Genomic DNA, 18,946 nt, shown 5'->3' with positions numbered 1-18,946 from the left:
GTTTAACAATCTACATATACTTGCAGAAAAAAAAAAATTCTATAAGCATACATGAGTAACGAACACAATTAGATATAAAGGTGGGTGACCATATAATTTTATCATCCAGATGGTAGTTTCTGGAGTAAAAGGGCGTCTTATTAGTAATCACTCCAGGACAACAGACGGAACCGTCCTGGACCAACTGGGATGCGCCACCATCAACCTATACGAAGGGCACAAAGTTAGGGAGAAATATGCACATTTTTATTGTATTTTACAAGAGTACCAGTCTGTGGCGAATCGGAAATTAAAAAAAAAAAAATTGTTTAAGGGCTGTCTTAAAGAACGAGGAACAGTACACCGCCTGAGTGAGACACGGAACTTAATTAATGACGACGCGGTAATTCTGGGTACCGGGCACTTACTGGAGTTGCACCAGCTACACACGCCTTGGACTTCATCCGCCAATCCTAAGTGGGAGCGCGCGAGCCTGAGCCTGGGGGAGACTCCTGGGCGGGCCTCGGCCGTGAGTGGAGCTTCGCGTCACTCCACTCTGCGGACGGACCCCGCACAAGCTCGCACGCCGGGCGCTCTGGCCCACGCAGTCGCTACTCTATGGCATCTCGGGTTCCCTCTAGCTGCACTCTGGAGGACTACAGTCGTTTTCTTTTGGTCTGTGCGAGGCCCAGCAGCCTCTGCTGAGCTGGAAGAAAGATGGCGGCGGCCGTGCGGCAGGATTTGGCCCAGCTCATGAATTCGAGCGGCTCTCATAAAGATCTGGCGGGCAAGTGAGTATTTCCCAGGGGCCTGGAAGGTCGGGAGGGAAGCCGTAGACCTTGTTCTTGGACTGACGGCGGCTTTGGGATGTGAGCCGGCCTGACCACCAAGGGGGCGGGCCTGAGGTCGTTTGTGGACGCAAAAATTGGGGGCAGCAGAAAGCTGGTGGGGACCTTGCGCAGGGAAGCCTTCAGGGGCAACAGACCTGGGGTGACTGTCCACTTGTTTTATCTTTGATAGCATCCTTACCGGTTTCTTAACACTCTGGAAGCATAGCCTGAGTGAGGGACGACTGCTCCCATGGCCTTCTTAGCTTTCCTTGGTGCCTCTTTTCATCGCTGGCCAGTATCCCACACCGAATTCTGGTCTCTCCTTGGAGCCTTTTTTTTTTTCTTTTTTTTTTTTAATTGAGGGAAATTTATATTATGGGACCTCGATGCAGAGTTTTCTGGGAGATGGCTTCTCAAGGCTGACGGGGGCTGAGGAGGTATGGCCGCTGTCTTGTTCAGAACCACCGAGACCGTCTTCAGTGAATATTTAATGTTTTGGGTTCTCTCCGCTACCAACTCTGAAGAGGGGCACATAAGCGGAACGTCCTCACAGTGTGAGTCAGGATTAGTGATATTTGCAGGAATCTGAATTGTTTAGGAATTTACGTCGAAGGCTTAGATCCACTACACGTTAAAATTTGTGACATGTGCTTGTCATGCAAGCAGTTATTCAATAGTGTTAATCGTAGGTAGGTAGGAAGATACTGTCCGTTTTCTTTTTGTAGATTATACAGTACTGTTCTTTTGTATTGAACTTGCATTTTGTTTAAAGTATGCGTTTCAAGTTGATGGTAATATTTACATCCTGACCGCTGAGATCATGTTGATCTGTATAAATGGGACACACCTGCTCTAACCTGGCCATTGAAACCTTTACTGGGTTTTATGTGAGGTCTGCTATCTTTTCTCTGATGGCAAATGTAATCTAGTTTTATCAGTGGGAAATCTAGTTGTGTATCTTGAATTTAGCTACTATGTACTGCAGTTTCCTTCTCATGAAAATGGGGATCATAGGACTTATTCTTGTCTGAGGACGGACACTTAGAAGTGTAGCAAAATGAGTATGTGTGTGTGTATATACACTTATATCATACATATCACTTAGAGCAGTACCTGACGCTTAGTGCCACAAAATTGTCTTTGTTACTATTATTGTAGAGCAGTTAGTAAATACATACATTGACTTATTCTTTGGATGGTAAATAAGGTGAATGTGTCTTCATGGTTTAATCCTTTCTGCACGTAATTTTTACAGATTTGGATGAAAGTAAAATGAGCATTTATTTTTCCCCATGCTCCACTAATATTCCTTCCCCCCCTTTGCTTTTTGTTTTGTTTTGTTGAAGAAAATGAAGTACATTATTTATTGGAAGAGATACAGTTTTTCAAGTATTCTTGAATTCTGAAACTTAAGCTAAGAATTTGCTTCCTCAGCTCTGAATAAGCAATCTTATAGGGTACTTTAGTTATGTATTACTATGTAAGAAAACAAAAACTTAGTAGAGTAAAATAATTATTTTTCAGGATTCTTTGGGTTGACTGGACTGTTGTGCTGTTCTAGTCTGAGCTTACTCATGCAGGTGCAGACTCCGCTGGGAGCTCCGTTGGGGCTGGTGGGGCTAAAATGGACTCAATATATACATCAGGCTCTTGGCTGAGTCTGTCTCTCCACATGGTCTCTCATTCAGTAGCTCCTTACAGAGCCATAGAAGTGTTCCAAAAGCGTGAGAGTAGAAGTTGCTACACTTCTAAGGCTAGCCATGGAAATCTTATGAGATCAGTTTTCTAAAACAGGTCAAAGTAAGTCACAAGACCAGCCCAGATTCAAGGGAGGAAAAAATGGTGTGTGCCTTTTTATGAGAGGAGTGGCCAAGTTACTTTACAAAGGGGTATGGACAGATGGGGGGCATGATTCATTGGAGGCCATTACTGTAATGGTCTATTACATGAGATGATTGTGCCTGATAACTGATACCTTCTTGGCCTTCCCTACAGGTACATATCTGGTCCTATCTGGATAAGAATATGTCAAATATTTATTTTCATAAAAAAACAGTTCTGCCAGCTACCTCTCTATGAGGAAAACACTCTTGAAATGTATCAGTAGTTTTAGGATTTGAGTAACAAAGAAATCATGTTAAGGAATGGGATGGCAGAGTAAATACGTCTCTAAAATATTGATACTGTGTGTTTCTAGCAATTAGCAGAATATTTATAACAGAGCAGTCATTTAGTAAGTGATAGTTGAATTAATGAATAGCTAGAAAGGTACAGAGCTTGTATTTGAACCCATGTTTATCTACTCTAAAAAGCTTATTTTTAACCTACCAGCCCTGTATGCTTTTCTCACCCAAACTTCAATTAGAAATGCTTTCTCATAACTGTGAGTTAGCACAACAATCTAATGTTGACATAAGACTTCGGCCATGTGAGATGCATTTTTGCAAATTTTATAAACTACTTTTGTACATGTTATGCATCATGTTCATTATCTCATACAGAGCTTTAGAAGAGAGGAGAACTTTGAAGAGGGACCATTTGAATAGGTAGTTATGATAATCTGTCTTAATTACTTGGCTAAAAGGTACTCAGTTCTTTGAAATTCAGTTGAGATGTTATTTCTCCCAAAAAGCCTTTTCTGAACAGCCACCAACACATAGTCATAACTACCCACACACAAAGGACCTGGTTTGTTGCTTTTGTCCCCAGTGGCAGACTATATTTACCTCTACCATAGCACTTAATTGTTTTAATGGTCTGTTTACTTGTCTGCTTTTCCAATTAGAATGTGATCTCTTTGAGGGTGGGTATGATGCTATGGATTATAGGTCTTTGTAGAGTTAATTCTATGGAAATAGGACCTTTTTTCCCCTCGTCCCCAGTTCTGTCCCAGTTCTCGATACACAAGGTACCCAGAAAAGAACATCAGGTCTTTGGAGTCTAAACATTTCATTTTACAAGAAGCTGTTAGCATGGAGAAAAGACAATAATGGGAGACCTTTCAGCTCTCTTTGACTATTAGAAAGGCTGTTTTGCAGAAAAGAAAATGGACTCCTCTGCCTTACAGAGGTGGACTTTGGATTAGAACTTTTTAATAATAGAGTAGAATAGAGTTGTCAAAAAATGAAGGACACACACAAACCAGAGGTTAAGACTATATAATCTCAAGGGCCCCTTGTAACTCAGATTCTCTGGTTCTCTGTTATTCCCCTACACAACAGTTTTAGTGGTTCCCATCTCAAGAGTGAAGTTCCCTGACATCTGGTGTTTACTGTGCCAGGCACATCTTTATTTATATGTTTTAATCCTTAATGAGTAATACTTACATTATGTATGAGAAAACTGAAGTACAGAGGTGAAATATCTTGCTGGAGGTCACATAGCTAGTGGCAAGGCCATAATACAACCTATCTGCTTGGCTCATACCCCTTAACTAAACACATCTATCTATGTTTTGGCCTTATATTATCTTCCCCAAACTAGACTACATTTCAGATAGCGATTTTTTTTTTTTAAGCCTAGAATAACTCTCTTCCTCCACTCTTTCCCACTTCACATTACATTGAAATATTTAGAATGCTGGGCAACCCCGGTGGCCCAGCAGTTTAGCGCTGTCTTTGGCTCGGGGTGTGATCCTGGAGACCCGAGATTGAGTCCCATGTCTGGTTTCCTGCATGGAGCCTGCTTCTCCCTCTACCTGTGTCTCTGCCTCCCTCTCTCTCTTACTCTCTCTCTCTCTCTCTCTCTCTCTGTGTCTGTCATGAATAAATAAATAAAATCTTAAAAAAATATTTAGAATGCTTAAAGATCAACCTTATTTAGAAAATTATTTCTTTTCCTTTTGACGTTTTAAATTTAATCTTAATTAAAATTTGCTGAGAAATCAGTTGTTAATCTTACTGAGATTCTCTTGCATATTATCATTTTTCTTTTTTTAAAAAACTTTTATTTAAATTCAATTTAGTTAACATGTAATATATTATTAGTTTCAAGGATAGAATTCAGTGATTCATCAGTTGCATATAACACTCAGTGCTCATTCCATCAAGTGCCCTCCTTAATGCTCTTTACCCAATTACCATGTCCCTCTACCTACCTCCCCTCTAGCAACCCTCAGTTTCTGCTCTATAGGTAAGGGTCTCTTATGGTTTGCCTGCCTCTCTGTTTTTACCTTATTTTTCCTTCCCTTTCTCTATGTTCATCTTTTATTTCTTAAATTCCACATATGAGTGAAATTATACAGTATTTGTCTTTTTCTGACATTTCACTTAGCATAAGACCCTCTAGTTCATCCATGTAGTTGCAAATGGTAAAATTTCATTCTTTTTGATGACTGGATAATATTTGTTTGTGTGTGTGTATGTGTGTGTGTGTGTGTGTATTCTTTAACCATTCATCTGTCAATGGACATCTGGGTTTTTTTTTTATATTTTGGCTATTGTGGACATTGCTGCTGTAAACATTGGGGTACATGTATCTCTTTGAATCACTATTTTTGTGTCCTTTGGGTAAATACCTTGTAGTACAGTTGCTGGGTTGTAGGGTAGTTCTAATTTTAACTTTTTGAAGAACCTTCATACTATTTTCCAGAGTGGCTGCACCAGTTTGCATTCCCACCAATTCCCCTTTCTTGGCATCCTCACCAACATGTATTGTTTCCTGTGTTGTTAATTTTAACCATTCTGATCTGTGTGAAGTGGTATCTCATTGCAGTTTTGGTTTGTAAGGAAATTATTTCTCTGTCCTAAATATTATTGTGTTTAATTTTCTGAAACTTCTTTATGATGTGTCTATGTGTATTTGTTTTTATATTTCTCTGTCAGTTGACTTTTACTATGAAATAAACCACTCTAAAACTTAGTGGATTAAAACAACAATCATTTGCTTTGCTTATAATTATGTTGGTTCGCTGGGCCCAGTTGGATGGTTCTCACCATGTAGAGTGGAGAACTACATGGATTCCACATGGTCTCCTACATGTGTCTGTAGTCAGATGCAGGTCAAATAGGCGCCACTGCTTTGGCATCTTGGTGGGGGCAGTGGAGGTGACTGGGCTACATATTTCATTGTCCACTAGTTTAGCCTGATCCTTATTCATGTGGCCACAGCAGGGTTCCAAGAGAAAAAGACATATACAAGACCTCATATGGCACCTGGGTAGCTCAGTCAATTAAGTGTCTGCCTTAGGCTCAGATCATGATCTCAGGGTCCTAGAATTGAGCTCCACATCAGGTTCCCTGCTCACTGGGAAGTCTGCTTCTCCCTCTCTCTCTCATGCATGTACTTGCTCTCTGTCTCTCAAATAAATAAATAAAATCTTAAAAAAAAAAAAAAAGACCTCGAGGTCTGTCTAGGTTCAGAACAGGCACTTCACTTCTATCAAATTCTATTAATCAAAACAAGCCCTGATCAAACGGTGGGAAAAGAAACTCTACATCTTGTTGTAAAGAGCTACAGAGTCACATTGCAAGGGGCATAGATGCAGAAGGTGAAAGAGTTGTATTTTTTTTATTTTGTTTTGGTTTTATTTGTAAATACTGCATTATCCTAGTTGTGCTTCACTGCATTTGTTTAATTGGATGTTTTCGATTTTTTCATGGTCCTGAGATGTTTCAGCCATATATTTTCAGATGTAGCCTGTGTTCCATTCTGTTTTCTTCTCTAGGATTCCAGTGAAACCTCTGTTAGGCCCTCTTACTGTGATCTCTGTGTCTCTTACCCTGTCTTCTGTACTTAGCACTTCAGTGCTTTATTCTGGACAGGTTTTTCTGTCCTGCCTCCTTAGTTTATCAGTTTTTCAAATGCATTTAACTTACTGTTAAGAAGTTCATTGAGTAAACTTGGCTATAGTATTTTTTAGTGGTTCTTTTTTCTGTTTTTTCTCGTTTTAATATATATTTTTAAATTTTTATTTCAAGTAGGCTCCATGCCAACCGTGGGGCTTGAACTTATGACCCTGAGATCAAAAGTTGCATGCTCTACCAACTGAGCCAGCCAGGTGCCCCAGTGGTTCTTTATTCAAATGATACTTTTTATGGTTCTCAGTTTCTTGCTAAAGCTTTATTTTTATTTATTGATTGATTTATTTTTAAAGATTTTATTTATTTATTCATGGAAGACACAGAGAAAGAGGCAGAAACATAAGCAGAGGGAGAAACAGGCTCCCCACGGGGAGCCCAGTGTGGGACTCGATCCCAGGAGGAAGACCAGGAGGAAGACGCTCAACCACTGAGCCACCCAGGTGTCCCTCTTGCAGAAACTTTAAAGCCTGGATTTATCTCTGTTAACCTGATAAGTATAATTGTACTTATTATACAATTGTACAGTCTTCTTGATAGTCTCCTGTACCTGGAGTCCTTGCTTGTTTCTATTACCTGTTGCTTTTGTTGATCCTAGCTCATATTATCATGTGGGTTGTAATCTTTGTCGGGCAAGTTATTTAAAAACATACTTTTAGGGACATTTGGAGGCCTAGGATATAACCTTCCCTGGAGGATTTTCATTTCCTTCTGCCAGACACCTGAGGGTGCTAGCTCTCTAGGATCAAGGCTTCAGAATTTTTTGGTTTACCTAGATGATCCTTAAAATAGAAATTGTAATCTAATTTCCAAAGTGGTACTGATTGCTCTCTTGGCAAAGCATGGATCTCAGATTCCTTTTCTTCTAGCTCTGTAGTTGGCTAGAAATTGCAACTTGCCTCAGTGTTTCCAGCAGATTGGTAGAATGCCCTGAAGCAGAGCCCACCCCAAGTGCCACTCTGTCTCTCAGTTGTCTTTCCACAGTCAGCAGATGCTTTTAGGTGGAAGCTCTTTGTACTCTTATTCTTTCCTATTTTCTCTTTGTTGTTAGGATTTTATGCTATTAATTTTTTTTTTTTTGCATTTCTTTCAGCTTTTTATGTTTTTGTTTTGAAGTAGAGTTGGTCTGATCATCTAATTCATTATTACTGTAGGTGAAAGATCTATTAATACATACCTATTTTACTCATTCTGATTCTGAATAGTGACTGTGATCCATTTTCATGTGGGTATGTTTTATTTGCCTTTAGATTTAAATGCCAGGAAATCAGGATCAACATAGTGAACTAGCTCATAGATAAATGGATGTTCAATAAATATTTGTTGATGATGATAAATAGATAGGGCAGATGCAAGCACCATAATTAAATTTACTTTCCTCTGTAGTTTTTTGTTTGTTTGTTTGTTTGTTTGTTTGTTTTTTAAGTAGGCTCCATGCCCAATGTAGAGCCCAACTTGGGCCTTGGACTCACAACCATGAGATCAAGATCTGAGCTAAAACCAAGAGTCGGATGCTTAATTGACTGAGCCACCCAGGGGCCCACCTCCCTAATATTTTTTAAGGAAAAAGTATTTGGTGCTTGTCACTTACTTTCCATTTTTTCTATTGAGTGCTCAGTAAAAAGATGTTTTATCCCTGGAGCCTTCTCTGGCTAATCTAACCCCTTTGGGTTTTACTCTGTTATGAATCAAAGTGTTATCTCTTCTTTTTTTTTTTAAGATTTTATTTATTTATTCATAAGACACACACAGAGAAAGAGAGAGAGAGAGAGAGAGAGGCAGAGACACAAGCCAGACAGAGAAGCAGGCTCCCTGCAAGGAGCCCGATGTAGGACTCGATCCCAGGACCCTGAGATCACACACACCCTGAGCCGAAGGCAGACATTCAACCACTCAGCCACCCAGGCGTCCCAAAGTATTACCTCTTCATTTGTCATCTCTCTCTTTTTAAATTGTTTTTACTTTTTATTAAGATAAAAGATATATGTGGATATATATAGACCGTATGTTTTAAAGTACATTGCATTTAGTACATTATTCTTAAGAGTAGAGCCCAATACATTTTCTCACATACATACATATCTAACAACTATCCAGGTCAAGCTGGGTAATATTTCCAGCATGCCCAGAGGTTCCCTCATGCCCTTCCCAGTAACTGCCTCCAATACAACCACTGTTCTACTTCTGTCCCCATGAATTGGGTTTGCTTGTTTTTGAAATGCACATAAATGGAACCATTCAGTGTATACCCTTTTGTGTCTGTCCTTTTTCACTCAACATAACATCTGTGAGATGCATTCATGCATGAACCATTCCTTATTGATTTGTAGAATTCCATTTAACTAGTGAGCCTTGCTTTCTTATTGATGAGCATTAAAACTTTTTCTAGTTTAGAGCTATTATGGATAAAGCTACTATAAAAATTTTTGTTTATCTTTTTGTGGACATAGACATTCAGTTCTCTTGGATATATATATCCAAGAGATATATATCCAAGAGTGGAATATTTGGGTTATAGAGTACACATGTTTAGTTTTAGTAAATACTGCCAGTGTTTTTCCAGAGTGTAGATCACTTTACACTCCCATCAGGTATAGATAAGGTTAGTTCCCCTACATCCTCATCAGGACTCAGGTTTGTTAGTGTTTTTTATATCATTCATTCTAGTGGAAGTATTTGTGCTTATAATTTGCATTAGCCTAATGAGTATTGAGGCTGGGTACCTTTTAATATGCTTATTGGGCATTTGGATATTATCTGTAGTCAAGTGCCTATTTAAGCATTTTGTCTGATTTTTAATTGGGTTGTTCATCTTTTGTTGATTTATAGGAGTTTTAAATATATTCTAGATAAGAGTTTTTTTTTTTTCCAAATACTTGGACTGCAAGTATCTTTTCTATCTGTGGCTTGCATGTTTCACTTTTTTTAAAAAGCTTTTTATCGAATAGGTTACAGAAGAGGCTTAATCAAAAAGACCAAAGCTGTGGCATCATCAGAGTCTTCTGATTCTTCTTTTTGTGCTTCTGCTTTCTTCTCCTCAGCTGGGACAGCAGTGGTGGAGGGAGCAGGACCTCTTGCTGATACAGCACCAGCTGCTGGGGTGGGTCCACCAACTCCTTCATTGCAGATGAGGCTCCTAATGTTGACATTGGCCAGGGCCTTTGCAAACAAGCCTGACCAGAGAGGTTCAACATTTATACCTGCTGGTTTACATTTATTTATTTATGTATGTATGTATGTATGTATGTATGTTCGATTTGCCAGCATATAGTATAACACCCAGTGCTCATCCCATCAAGTGCCCCCCTCAGTGCCTGTCACCCAGTCACCCCATCCCTCCGCCCACCTCCGCTTCTACTACCCCTTGTTCATTTCCCAGAGTTAGGAGTCTCTCATGTTCTGTCACCCTCTCTCATATTTCCCGCTCATTTTCTCTCCTTTCCCCTTTAATCCCTTTCACTATTTTTTATATTCCCCCCAATGAGTGAAACCATATAATGTTTGTCCTTCTCTGGTTGACTTACTTCACTCAGCATAATACCCTCCATTTCCAACCACAGTGAAGCAAATGGTGGGTATTTGTCGTTTCTGATGGCTGAGTAATAATATTCCATTGTATATATAGACCACATCTTCTTTATCCATTCATCTTCCAATGGACACCGAGGCTCCTTCCACAGTTTGGCTATTGTGGACATTCCTGCTATGAACATTGGGGTACAGGTGTCTCGGTTTTTCACTACATCTGTATCTTTGGGGTAAATCCCCGGCAGTGCAATTGCTGGGTCATAGGGTGGTTCTCTTTTAACTCTTTATGGAACCTCCACACAGTTTTCCAGAGTGGCTGCACCAGTTCACATTCCCACCAACAGTGCAAGAGGTTCCCCTTTCTCCACACCCTCTCCAACATTTGTTGTTTGCTGTCTTGTTAATTTTCCCCATTCTCACTGGTGTGAGGTGGTATCTCATTGTGGTTTTGATTTGTATTTCCCTGATGGCAAGTGATGTGGAGCCATGTCTATGTCTTCTTTGGTGAAATTTCTGTTCATGTCTTTTGCCCATTTCATGATTGGTTTGTTTGTTTCTTTGCTGTTGAGTATAATAAGTTCTTTATAGATGTTGGATACTAGCCCTTTATCTGATATGTCATTTGCAAATATCTTCTCCCATTTTGTAGGTTGTTTTAGCTTTGCTGACTGTTTGTTTTGCCGTGCAGAAGCTTTTTATCTTGATTAAGTCCCAATAGTTCATTTTTGCTTTTGTTTCCCTTGCCTTCGTGGATATATCTTTCAAGAAGTTGCTGTGGCCAAGTTCCAAAAGGGTGTTGCCTGTGTTCTCCTCTAGGATTTTGATGGATTCTTGTTCTTACATTTAGATCTTTCAACCATTTTGAGTTTATCTTTGTGTATGGTGTAAAAGAATGGTCTAGTTTCATTCTTCTGCACGTGGCTGTCTCAATTTTCCCAGCACCATTTAATTGAAGAGACTGTCCTTTTTTCTAGTGGATAGTCTTTCCTGCTTTGTCGAATATTAGTTGACCATAGAGTTGAGGGTCCACTTCTGGGTTCTCTATTCTGTTCCATTGATCTATGTGTCTGTTTTTGTGCCAGTACCACACTGTCTTGATGATCACAGCTTTGTAGTACAACCTGAAATCTGGCATTGTGATGCCCCCGGTTCTGGTTTTCTTTTTCAGTATTCCCCTGGCTATTCGGGGTCTTTTATGATTCCACACAAATCTTAAGATGATTTGTTCCAATTCTCTGAAGAAAGTCCAAGGTATTTTGATAGGGGTTGCATGAAACGTGTAAATTGCCCTGGGTAGCATTGACATTTTCACAATATTAATTCTGCCAATCCATGAGCATGGAATATTTTTCCATCTCTTTGTGTCTTCCTCAATTTCTTTCAGAAGTTTTCTATAGTTTTTAGGGTATAGATCCTTTACCTCTTTGGTTAGGTTTATTCCGAGGTATCTTATGCTTTTGGGTGCAATTGTAAATGGGATTGACTCCTTAATTTCTCTTTCTTCAGTCTCATTGTTACTGTATAGAAATGCCACTGATTTCTGGGCATTGGGTTTGTATCCTGCCACATTGCTGAATTGCTGTATGAGTTCTAGCAATCTTGGGGTGGAGTCTTTTGGGTTTTCTACCTACAGTATCATGTCATCTGCGAAGAGGGAAAGTTTGATTTCTTCTTTGCCAATTTGAATACCTTTTATTTCTTTTTGTTGTCTAATTGTTGAGGCTAGGACTTCTAGTACTATGTTGAATAGCAGTGGTGAGAGTGGACATCCCTGTCGTGTTCCTGATCTTAGGGGAAAGGCTCTCAGTGTCTCCCCATTGAGAATGATATTTGCTGTGGGCTTTTTGTAGATGGCTTTTAAGATGCTGAGGAATGTTCCCTCTATCCCTACACTCTGAAGAGTTTTGATCAGGAATGGATGCTGTATTTTGTCAAATGCTTTCTCTGCATCTATTGAGAGGATCATATGGTTCTTGTTTTTTCTCTTCTTGATATGATCTATCCCATTGATTGCTTTACGAGTGTTGAACCAGCCTTGCATCCCAGGGATAAATCCCACTTGGTCATGGTGAATAATCTTCTTAATGTATTCTGGGATCCTATTGTCTGGTATCTTGTTGAGAATTTTTGCATCTGTGTTCATCAGGGATATTGGTCTGTAATTCTCCTTTTTGGTGGGGTCTTTGTCTGGTTTTGGAATTAAGGTGATGATGGCCTCATAAAACAAGTTTGGAGATATTCCGTTCCTTTCTATTTTGTGGAACAGCTTTAGTAAAATAGGTATTGTTTCTTCTTTAAACGTTTGATCGAATTCCCCTGGGAAGCCATCTGGCCCTGGACTTTTGTGTCTTGGGAGGTTTTTGATGACTGCTTCAATTTCCTCCCTGGTTATCAGCCTGTTCAGGTTTTCTATTTCTTCCTGTTCCGGTTTTGGTAATTTGTGGTTTTCCAGAAATGCGTCCATTTCTTCTAGATTGCCTAATTTATTGGCGTATAGCTGCTCATAATATATTTTTAAGATTTTATTTATTTATTCATGAGAGAGAGAGGCAGAGACACAAGCCAGACAGAGAAGCAGGCTCCCTGCAAGGAGCCCGATGTAGGACTCGATCCCAGGACCCTGAGATCACACACACCCTGAGCCGAAGGCAGACATTCAACCACTCAGCCACCCAGGCGTCCCAAAGTATTACCTCTTCATTTGTCATCTCTCTCTTTTTAAATTGTTTTTACTTTTTATTAAGATAAAAGATATATGTGGATATATATAGACCGTATGTTTTAAAGTACATTGCATTTAGTACATTATTCTTAAGAGTAGAGCCCAATACATTTTCTCACATACATACATATCTAACAACTATCCAGGTCAAGCTGGGTAATATTTCCAGCATGCCCAGAGGTTCCCTCATGCCCTTCCCAGTAACTGCCTCCAATACAACCACTGTTCTACTTCTGTCCCCATGAATTGGGTTTGCTTGTTTTTGAAATGCACATAAATGGAACCATTCAGTGTATACCCTTTTGTGTCTGTCCTTTTTCACTCAACATAACATCTGTGAGATGCATTCATGCATGAACCATTCCTTATTGATTTGTAGAATTCCATTTAACTAGTGAGCCTTGCTTTCTTATTGATGAGCATTAAAACTTTTTCTAGTTTAGAGCTATTATGGATAAAGCTACTATAAAAATTTTTGTTTATCTTTTTGTGGACATAGACATTCAGTTCTCTTGGATATATATATCCAAGAGATATATATCCAAGAGTGGAATATTTGGGTTATAGAGTACACATGTTTAGTTTTAGTAAATACTGCCAGTGTTTTTCCAGAGTGTAGATCACTTTACACTCCCATCAGGTATAGATAAGGTTAGTTCCCCTACATCCTCATCAGGACTCAGGTTTGTTAGTGTTTTTTATATCATTCATTCTAGTGGAAGTATTTGTGCTTATAATTTGCATTAGCCTAATGAGTATTGAGGCTGGGTACCTTTTAATATGCTTATTGGGCATTTGGATATTATCTGTAGTCAAGTGCCTATTTAAGCATTTTGTCTGATTTTTAATTGGGTTGTTCATCTTTTGTTGATTTATAGGAGTTTTAAATATATTCTAGATAAGAGTTTTTTTTTTTTCCAAATACTTGGACTGCAAGTATCTTTTCTATCTGTGGCTTGCATGTTTCACTTTTTTTAAAAAGCTTTTTATCGAATAGGTTACAGAAGAGGCTTAATCAAAAAGACCAAAGCTGTGGCATCATCAGAGTCTTCTGATTCTTCTTTTTGTGCTTCTGCTTTCTTCTCCTCAGCTGGGACAGCAGTGGTGGAGGGAGCAGGACCTCTTGCTGATACAGCACCAGCTGCTGGGGTGGGTCCACCAACTCCTTCATTGCAGATGAGGCTCCTAATGTTGACATTGGCCAGGGCCTTTGCAAACAAGCCTGACCAGAGAGGTTCAACATTTATACCTGCTGGTTTACATTTATTTATTTATGTATGTATGTATGTATGTATGTATGTTCGATTTGCCAGCATATAGTATAACACCCAGTGCTCATCCCATCAAGTGCCCCCCTCAGTGCCTGTCACCCAGTCACCCCATCCCTCCGCCCACCTCCGCTTCTACTACCCCTTGTTCATTTCCCAGAGTTAGGAGTCTCTCATGTTCTGTCACCCTCTCTCATATTTCCCGCTCATTTTCTCTCCTTTCCCCTTTAATCCCTTTCACTATTTTTTATATTCCCCCCAATGAGTGAAACCATATAATGTTTGTCCTTCTCTGGTTGACTTACTTCACTCAGCATAATACCCTCCATTTCCAACCACAGTGAAGCAAATGGTGGGTATTTGTCGTTTCTGATGGCTGAGTAATAATATTCCATTGTATATATAGACCACATCTTCTTTATCCATTCATCTTCCAATGGACACCGAGGCTCCTTCCACAGTTTGGCTATTGTGGACATTCCTGCTATGAACATTGGGGTACAGGTGTCTCGGTTTTTCACTACATCTGTATCTTTGGGGTAAATCCCCGGCAGTGCAATTGCTGGGTCATAGGGTGGTTCTCTTTTAACTCTTTATGGAACCTCCACACAGTTTTCCAGAGTGGCTGCACCAGTTCACATTCCCACCAACAGTGCAAGAGGTTCCCCTTTCTCCACACCCTCTCCAACATTTGTTGTTTGCTGTCTTGTTAATTTTCCCCATTCTCACTGGTGTGAGGTGGTATCTCATTGTGGTTTTGATTTGTATTTCCCTGATGGCAAGTGATGTGGAGCCATGTCTATGTCTTCTTTGGTGAAATTTCTGTTCATGTCTTTTGCCCATTTCATGATTGGTTTGTTTGTTTCTTTGCTGTTGAGTATAATAAGTTCTTTATAGATGTTGGATACTAGCCCTTTATCTGATATGTCATTTGCAAATATCTTCTCCCATTTTGTAGGTTGTTTTAGCTTTGCTGACTGTTTGTTTTGCCGTGCAGAAGCTTTTTATCTTGATTAAGTCCCAATAGTTCATTTTTGCTTTTGTTTCCCTTGCCTTCGTGGATATATCTTTCAAGAAGTTGCTGTGGCCAAGTTCCAAAAGGGTGTTGCCTGTGTTCTCCTCTAGGATTTTGATGGATTCTTGTTCTTACATTTAGATCTTTCAACCATTTTGAGTTTATCTTTGTGTATGGTGTAAAAGAATGGTCTAGTTTCATTCTTCTGCACGTGGCTGTCTCAATTTTCCCAGCACCATTTAATTGAAGAGACTGTCCTTTTTTCTAGTGGATAGTCTTTCCTGCTTTGTCGAATATTAGTTGACCATAGAGTTGAGGGTCCACTTCTGGGTTCTCTATTCTGTTCCATTGATCTATGTGTCTGTTTTTGTGCCAGTACCACACTGTCTTGATGATCACAGCTTTGTAGTACAACCTGAAATCTGGCATTGTGATGCCCCCGGTTCTGGTTTTCTTTTTCAGTATTCCCCTGGCTATTCGGGGTCTTTTATGATTCCACACAAATCTTAAGATGATTTGTTCCAATTCTCTGAAGAAAGTCCAAGGTATTTTGATAGGGGTTGCATGAAACGTGTAAATTGCCCTGGGTAGCATTGACATTTTCACAATATTAATTCTGCCAATCCATGAGCATGGAATATTTTTCCATCTCTTTGTGTCTTCCTCAATTTCTTTCAGAAGTTTTCTATAGTTTTTAGGGTATAGATCCTTTACCTCTTTGGTTAGGTTTATTCCGAGGTATCTTATGCTTTTGGGTGCAATTGTAAATGGGATTGACTCCTTAATTTCTCTTTCTTCAGTCTCATTGTTACTGTATAGAAATGCCACTGATTTCTGGGCATTGGGTTTGTATCCTGCCACATTGCTGAATTGCTGTATGAGTTCTAGCAATCTTGGGGTGGAGTCTTTTGGGTTTTCTACCTACAGTATCATGTCATCTGCGAAGAGGGAAAGTTTGATTTCTTCTTTGCCAATTTGAATACCTTTTATTTCTTTTTGTTGTCTAATTGTTGAGGCTAGGACTTCTAGTACTATGTTGAATAGCAGTGGTGAGAGTGGACATCCCTGTCGTGTTCCTGATCTTAGGGGAAAGGCTCTCAGTGTCTCCCCATTGAGAATGATATTTGCTGTGGGCTTTTTGTAGATGGCTTTTAAGATGCTGAGGAATGTTCCCTCTATCCCTACACTCTGAAGAGTTTTGATCAGGAATGGATGCTGTATTTTGTCAAATGCTTTCTCTGCATCTATTGAGAGGATCATATGGTTCTTGTTTTTTCTCTTCTTGATATGATCTATCCCATTGATTGCTTTACGAGTGTTGAACCAGCCTTGCATCCCAGGGATAAATCCCACTTGGTCATGGTGAATAATCTTCTTAATGTATTCTGGGATCCTATTGTCTGGTATCTTGTTGAGAATTTTTGCATCTGTGTTCATCAGGGATATTGGTCTGTAATTCTCCTTTTTGGTGGGGTCTTTGTCTGGTTTTGGAATTAAGGTGATGATGGCCTCATAAAACAAGTTTGGAGATATTCCGTTCCTTTCTATTTTGTGGAACAGCTTTAGTAAAATAGGTATTGTTTCTTCTTTAAACGTTTGATCGAATTCCCCTGGGAAGCCATCTGGCCCTGGACTTTTGTGTCTTGGGAGGTTTTTGATGACTGCTTCAATTTCCTCCCTGGTTATCAGCCTGTTCAGGTTTTCTATTTCTTCCTGTTCCGGTTTTGGTAATTTGTGGTTTTCCAGAAATGCGTCCATTTCTTCTAGATTGCCTAATTTATTGGCGTATAGCTGCTCATAATATATTTTTAAGATTTTATTTATTTATTCATGAGAGAGAGAGGCAGAGACACAGGCAGAGAGAGAAGCAGGCTCCATGCAGGGAGGCCAACGTGGGACTTGATCCCAGGTCTCCAGGATCAGGCCCTGGGCTGATCAGCTAAACTGCTGAGCCACCTGGGCCACCCTCATAATATGTTTTTAAAATCGTTTCTATCTCCTTGGTATTGGTTGTGATCTCTCCTTTTTTATTCGTGATTTTATTAATTTGAGTCTTTTTTCTTTTTAATAAGGCTGGCTAATCTATCTATCTTATTAATTCTTTCAAAGAACCTATTCCTGGTTTTGTTTATCTGTTCTACAGTTCTTCTGGTATCTATTTCATGGAGTTCTGCTCGAATCTTTATTAACTCTCTTCTGCTTGATGTATGTTTTATTTTTGTATTTGAGTTTTTTCCGATTTTTTGAGGGATGCTTGTATTGTGATGTATTTCCCTCTTAGGACTGCTTTTGCTGTATCCCAAAGATTTTGAACAGTTGTATCTTCATTTTCATTAGTTTCCATGAATCTTCTGAATTCTTCTCTAATTTCCTGGTTGACCCATTCATCCTTTAGCAGGATGCTCTTTAACCTCCACGTGTTTGAGTTTCTTCCAAATTTCTTCTTGTGATTGAGTTCAAGTTTCAAAGCATTATGGTCTGAAAATATGCAGGGGACAAGGCCAATCTTTTGGTATCGGTTGAAACCTGATTTGTGACCCAGTATGTGGTCTATTCTGGAGAAAGTTCCATATGCACTCGAGAAGAATGTGTATTCAGTTGCATTTGGATGCAAAGTTCTGTATATATCTGTGAAATCCATCTGGTCCAGTGTATCATTTAATGCTCTTGTTTCTTTGGAGATGTTGTGCTTAGAAGATCTTTCATTTGCAGAAAGTGTTGTGTTGAAGTCTCCTACTACTAGTGTATTATATCTAAGTATGTCTTTACTTTGGTTATTAATTGATTTATATACTTGGTAGCTCCCACATTAGGGGCATAAATATTCATGATTGCTAGGTCCTCTTGTTGGATAGACCCTTTAAGTATGATATAGTGTCCCTCTTCATCTCTTACTACAGTCTTTGGGATAAACTTTATCTGATATGAGGACTGCTACCCCTGCTTTCTTTTGAGGACCATTTGAATGGTAAACAGTTCTCCAACTTTTTATTTTCGGGCTGGAGGTGTCCTTAGGTCTAAAATGAGTCTCTTGGAGACAGCAAATAGATGGGTCTTGCTTTTTTATCCAGTTTGAAACCTTGTGTCTTTTGATGGGATGATTTAGCCCATTCATGTTCAGAGTTACTATTGAAAGATACGAATTTAGTGTCATCATAATACCTATTCAGTCCCTGTTTTGTGGATTATTTCTTTGAGCTTCCTCTTTCTTTTACAGGGTCCCCCTTAATATTTCTTGCAGAGCTGGTTTGTGGTCACATATTCTTTCAGTTTATGCCTATCTTGGAAGCTCTTTATCTCTCCTCCTATTCTGAATGAGAGCCTTGCTGGATAAAGTATTCTTGGCTGCATGTTTTTCTCATGTAGTACCCTGAATATATCCTGCCAGCCCTTTCTGGCCTGCCAGGTCTCTGTGGAGAGGTCTGCTGTTAATCTAATATTTCTCCCCATGTAAGTTAGGGATCTCTTGTCTCTTGCTGCTTTAAGGATTTTCTCTTAATCTTTGGAATTTGCAAGTTTCACTATTAGATGTTGAGGTGTTGAATGGTTTTTATTGATTTTGGGGGTGGGGGGATCTGTCTCCTGGATCTGAATGCCTGTTTCCCTCTCCAATTGATTACTATTGCTTTGTAATAATTTGAAATCAAGGAGTGTGATGCCTCCAACTTTGTTTTTTCTCAAGATCTTTTATGGTTCCATACAAATTTTAGTATTCTTGATTTCTGTGAAAAATGTCATTGGAATTTTGATAGAGATTTCAGAGTCTGTAGATTGCTCTGGGTAGTATGGGTATTTTAACAATATTA

The 18,946-nt window shown here is 39.3% G+C and overlaps 1 protein-coding gene across 2 annotated transcripts in view; it reads left to right on the top strand.

The window, feature by feature from the left end:
- Nucleotides 1-474: 474 nt before the first annotated feature.
- COPS4 (COP9 signalosome subunit 4) overlaps nucleotides 475-18,946 on the top strand; it is a 44,869-nt gene continuing 26,397 nt past the window's right edge. The window contains exon 1 of one of the 2 annotated variants that reach the window (XM_038582270.1): nucleotides 475-770. In XM_038582270.1, coding sequence (XP_038438198.1) covers nucleotides 697-770 — 74 coding nt within the window. In that variant the 5' untranslated portion in view covers nucleotides 475-696. The remainder of the gene's footprint in view (nucleotides 771-18,946) is intronic. The other variant, XM_038582269.1, reaches the window with a different exon arrangement.

Source organism: Canis lupus, chromosome 32 (assembly GCF_011100685.1).
Source record: "Canis lupus familiaris isolate Mischka breed German Shepherd chromosome 32, alternate assembly UU_Cfam_GSD_1.0, whole genome shotgun sequence".
Taxonomy (NCBI): Eukaryota; Metazoa; Chordata; class Mammalia; order Carnivora; family Canidae; genus Canis; species Canis lupus.
The sequence above is the reverse complement of the archived record's forward strand: the minus strand, read 5'-3'. Positions and strand labels throughout refer to the sequence as shown.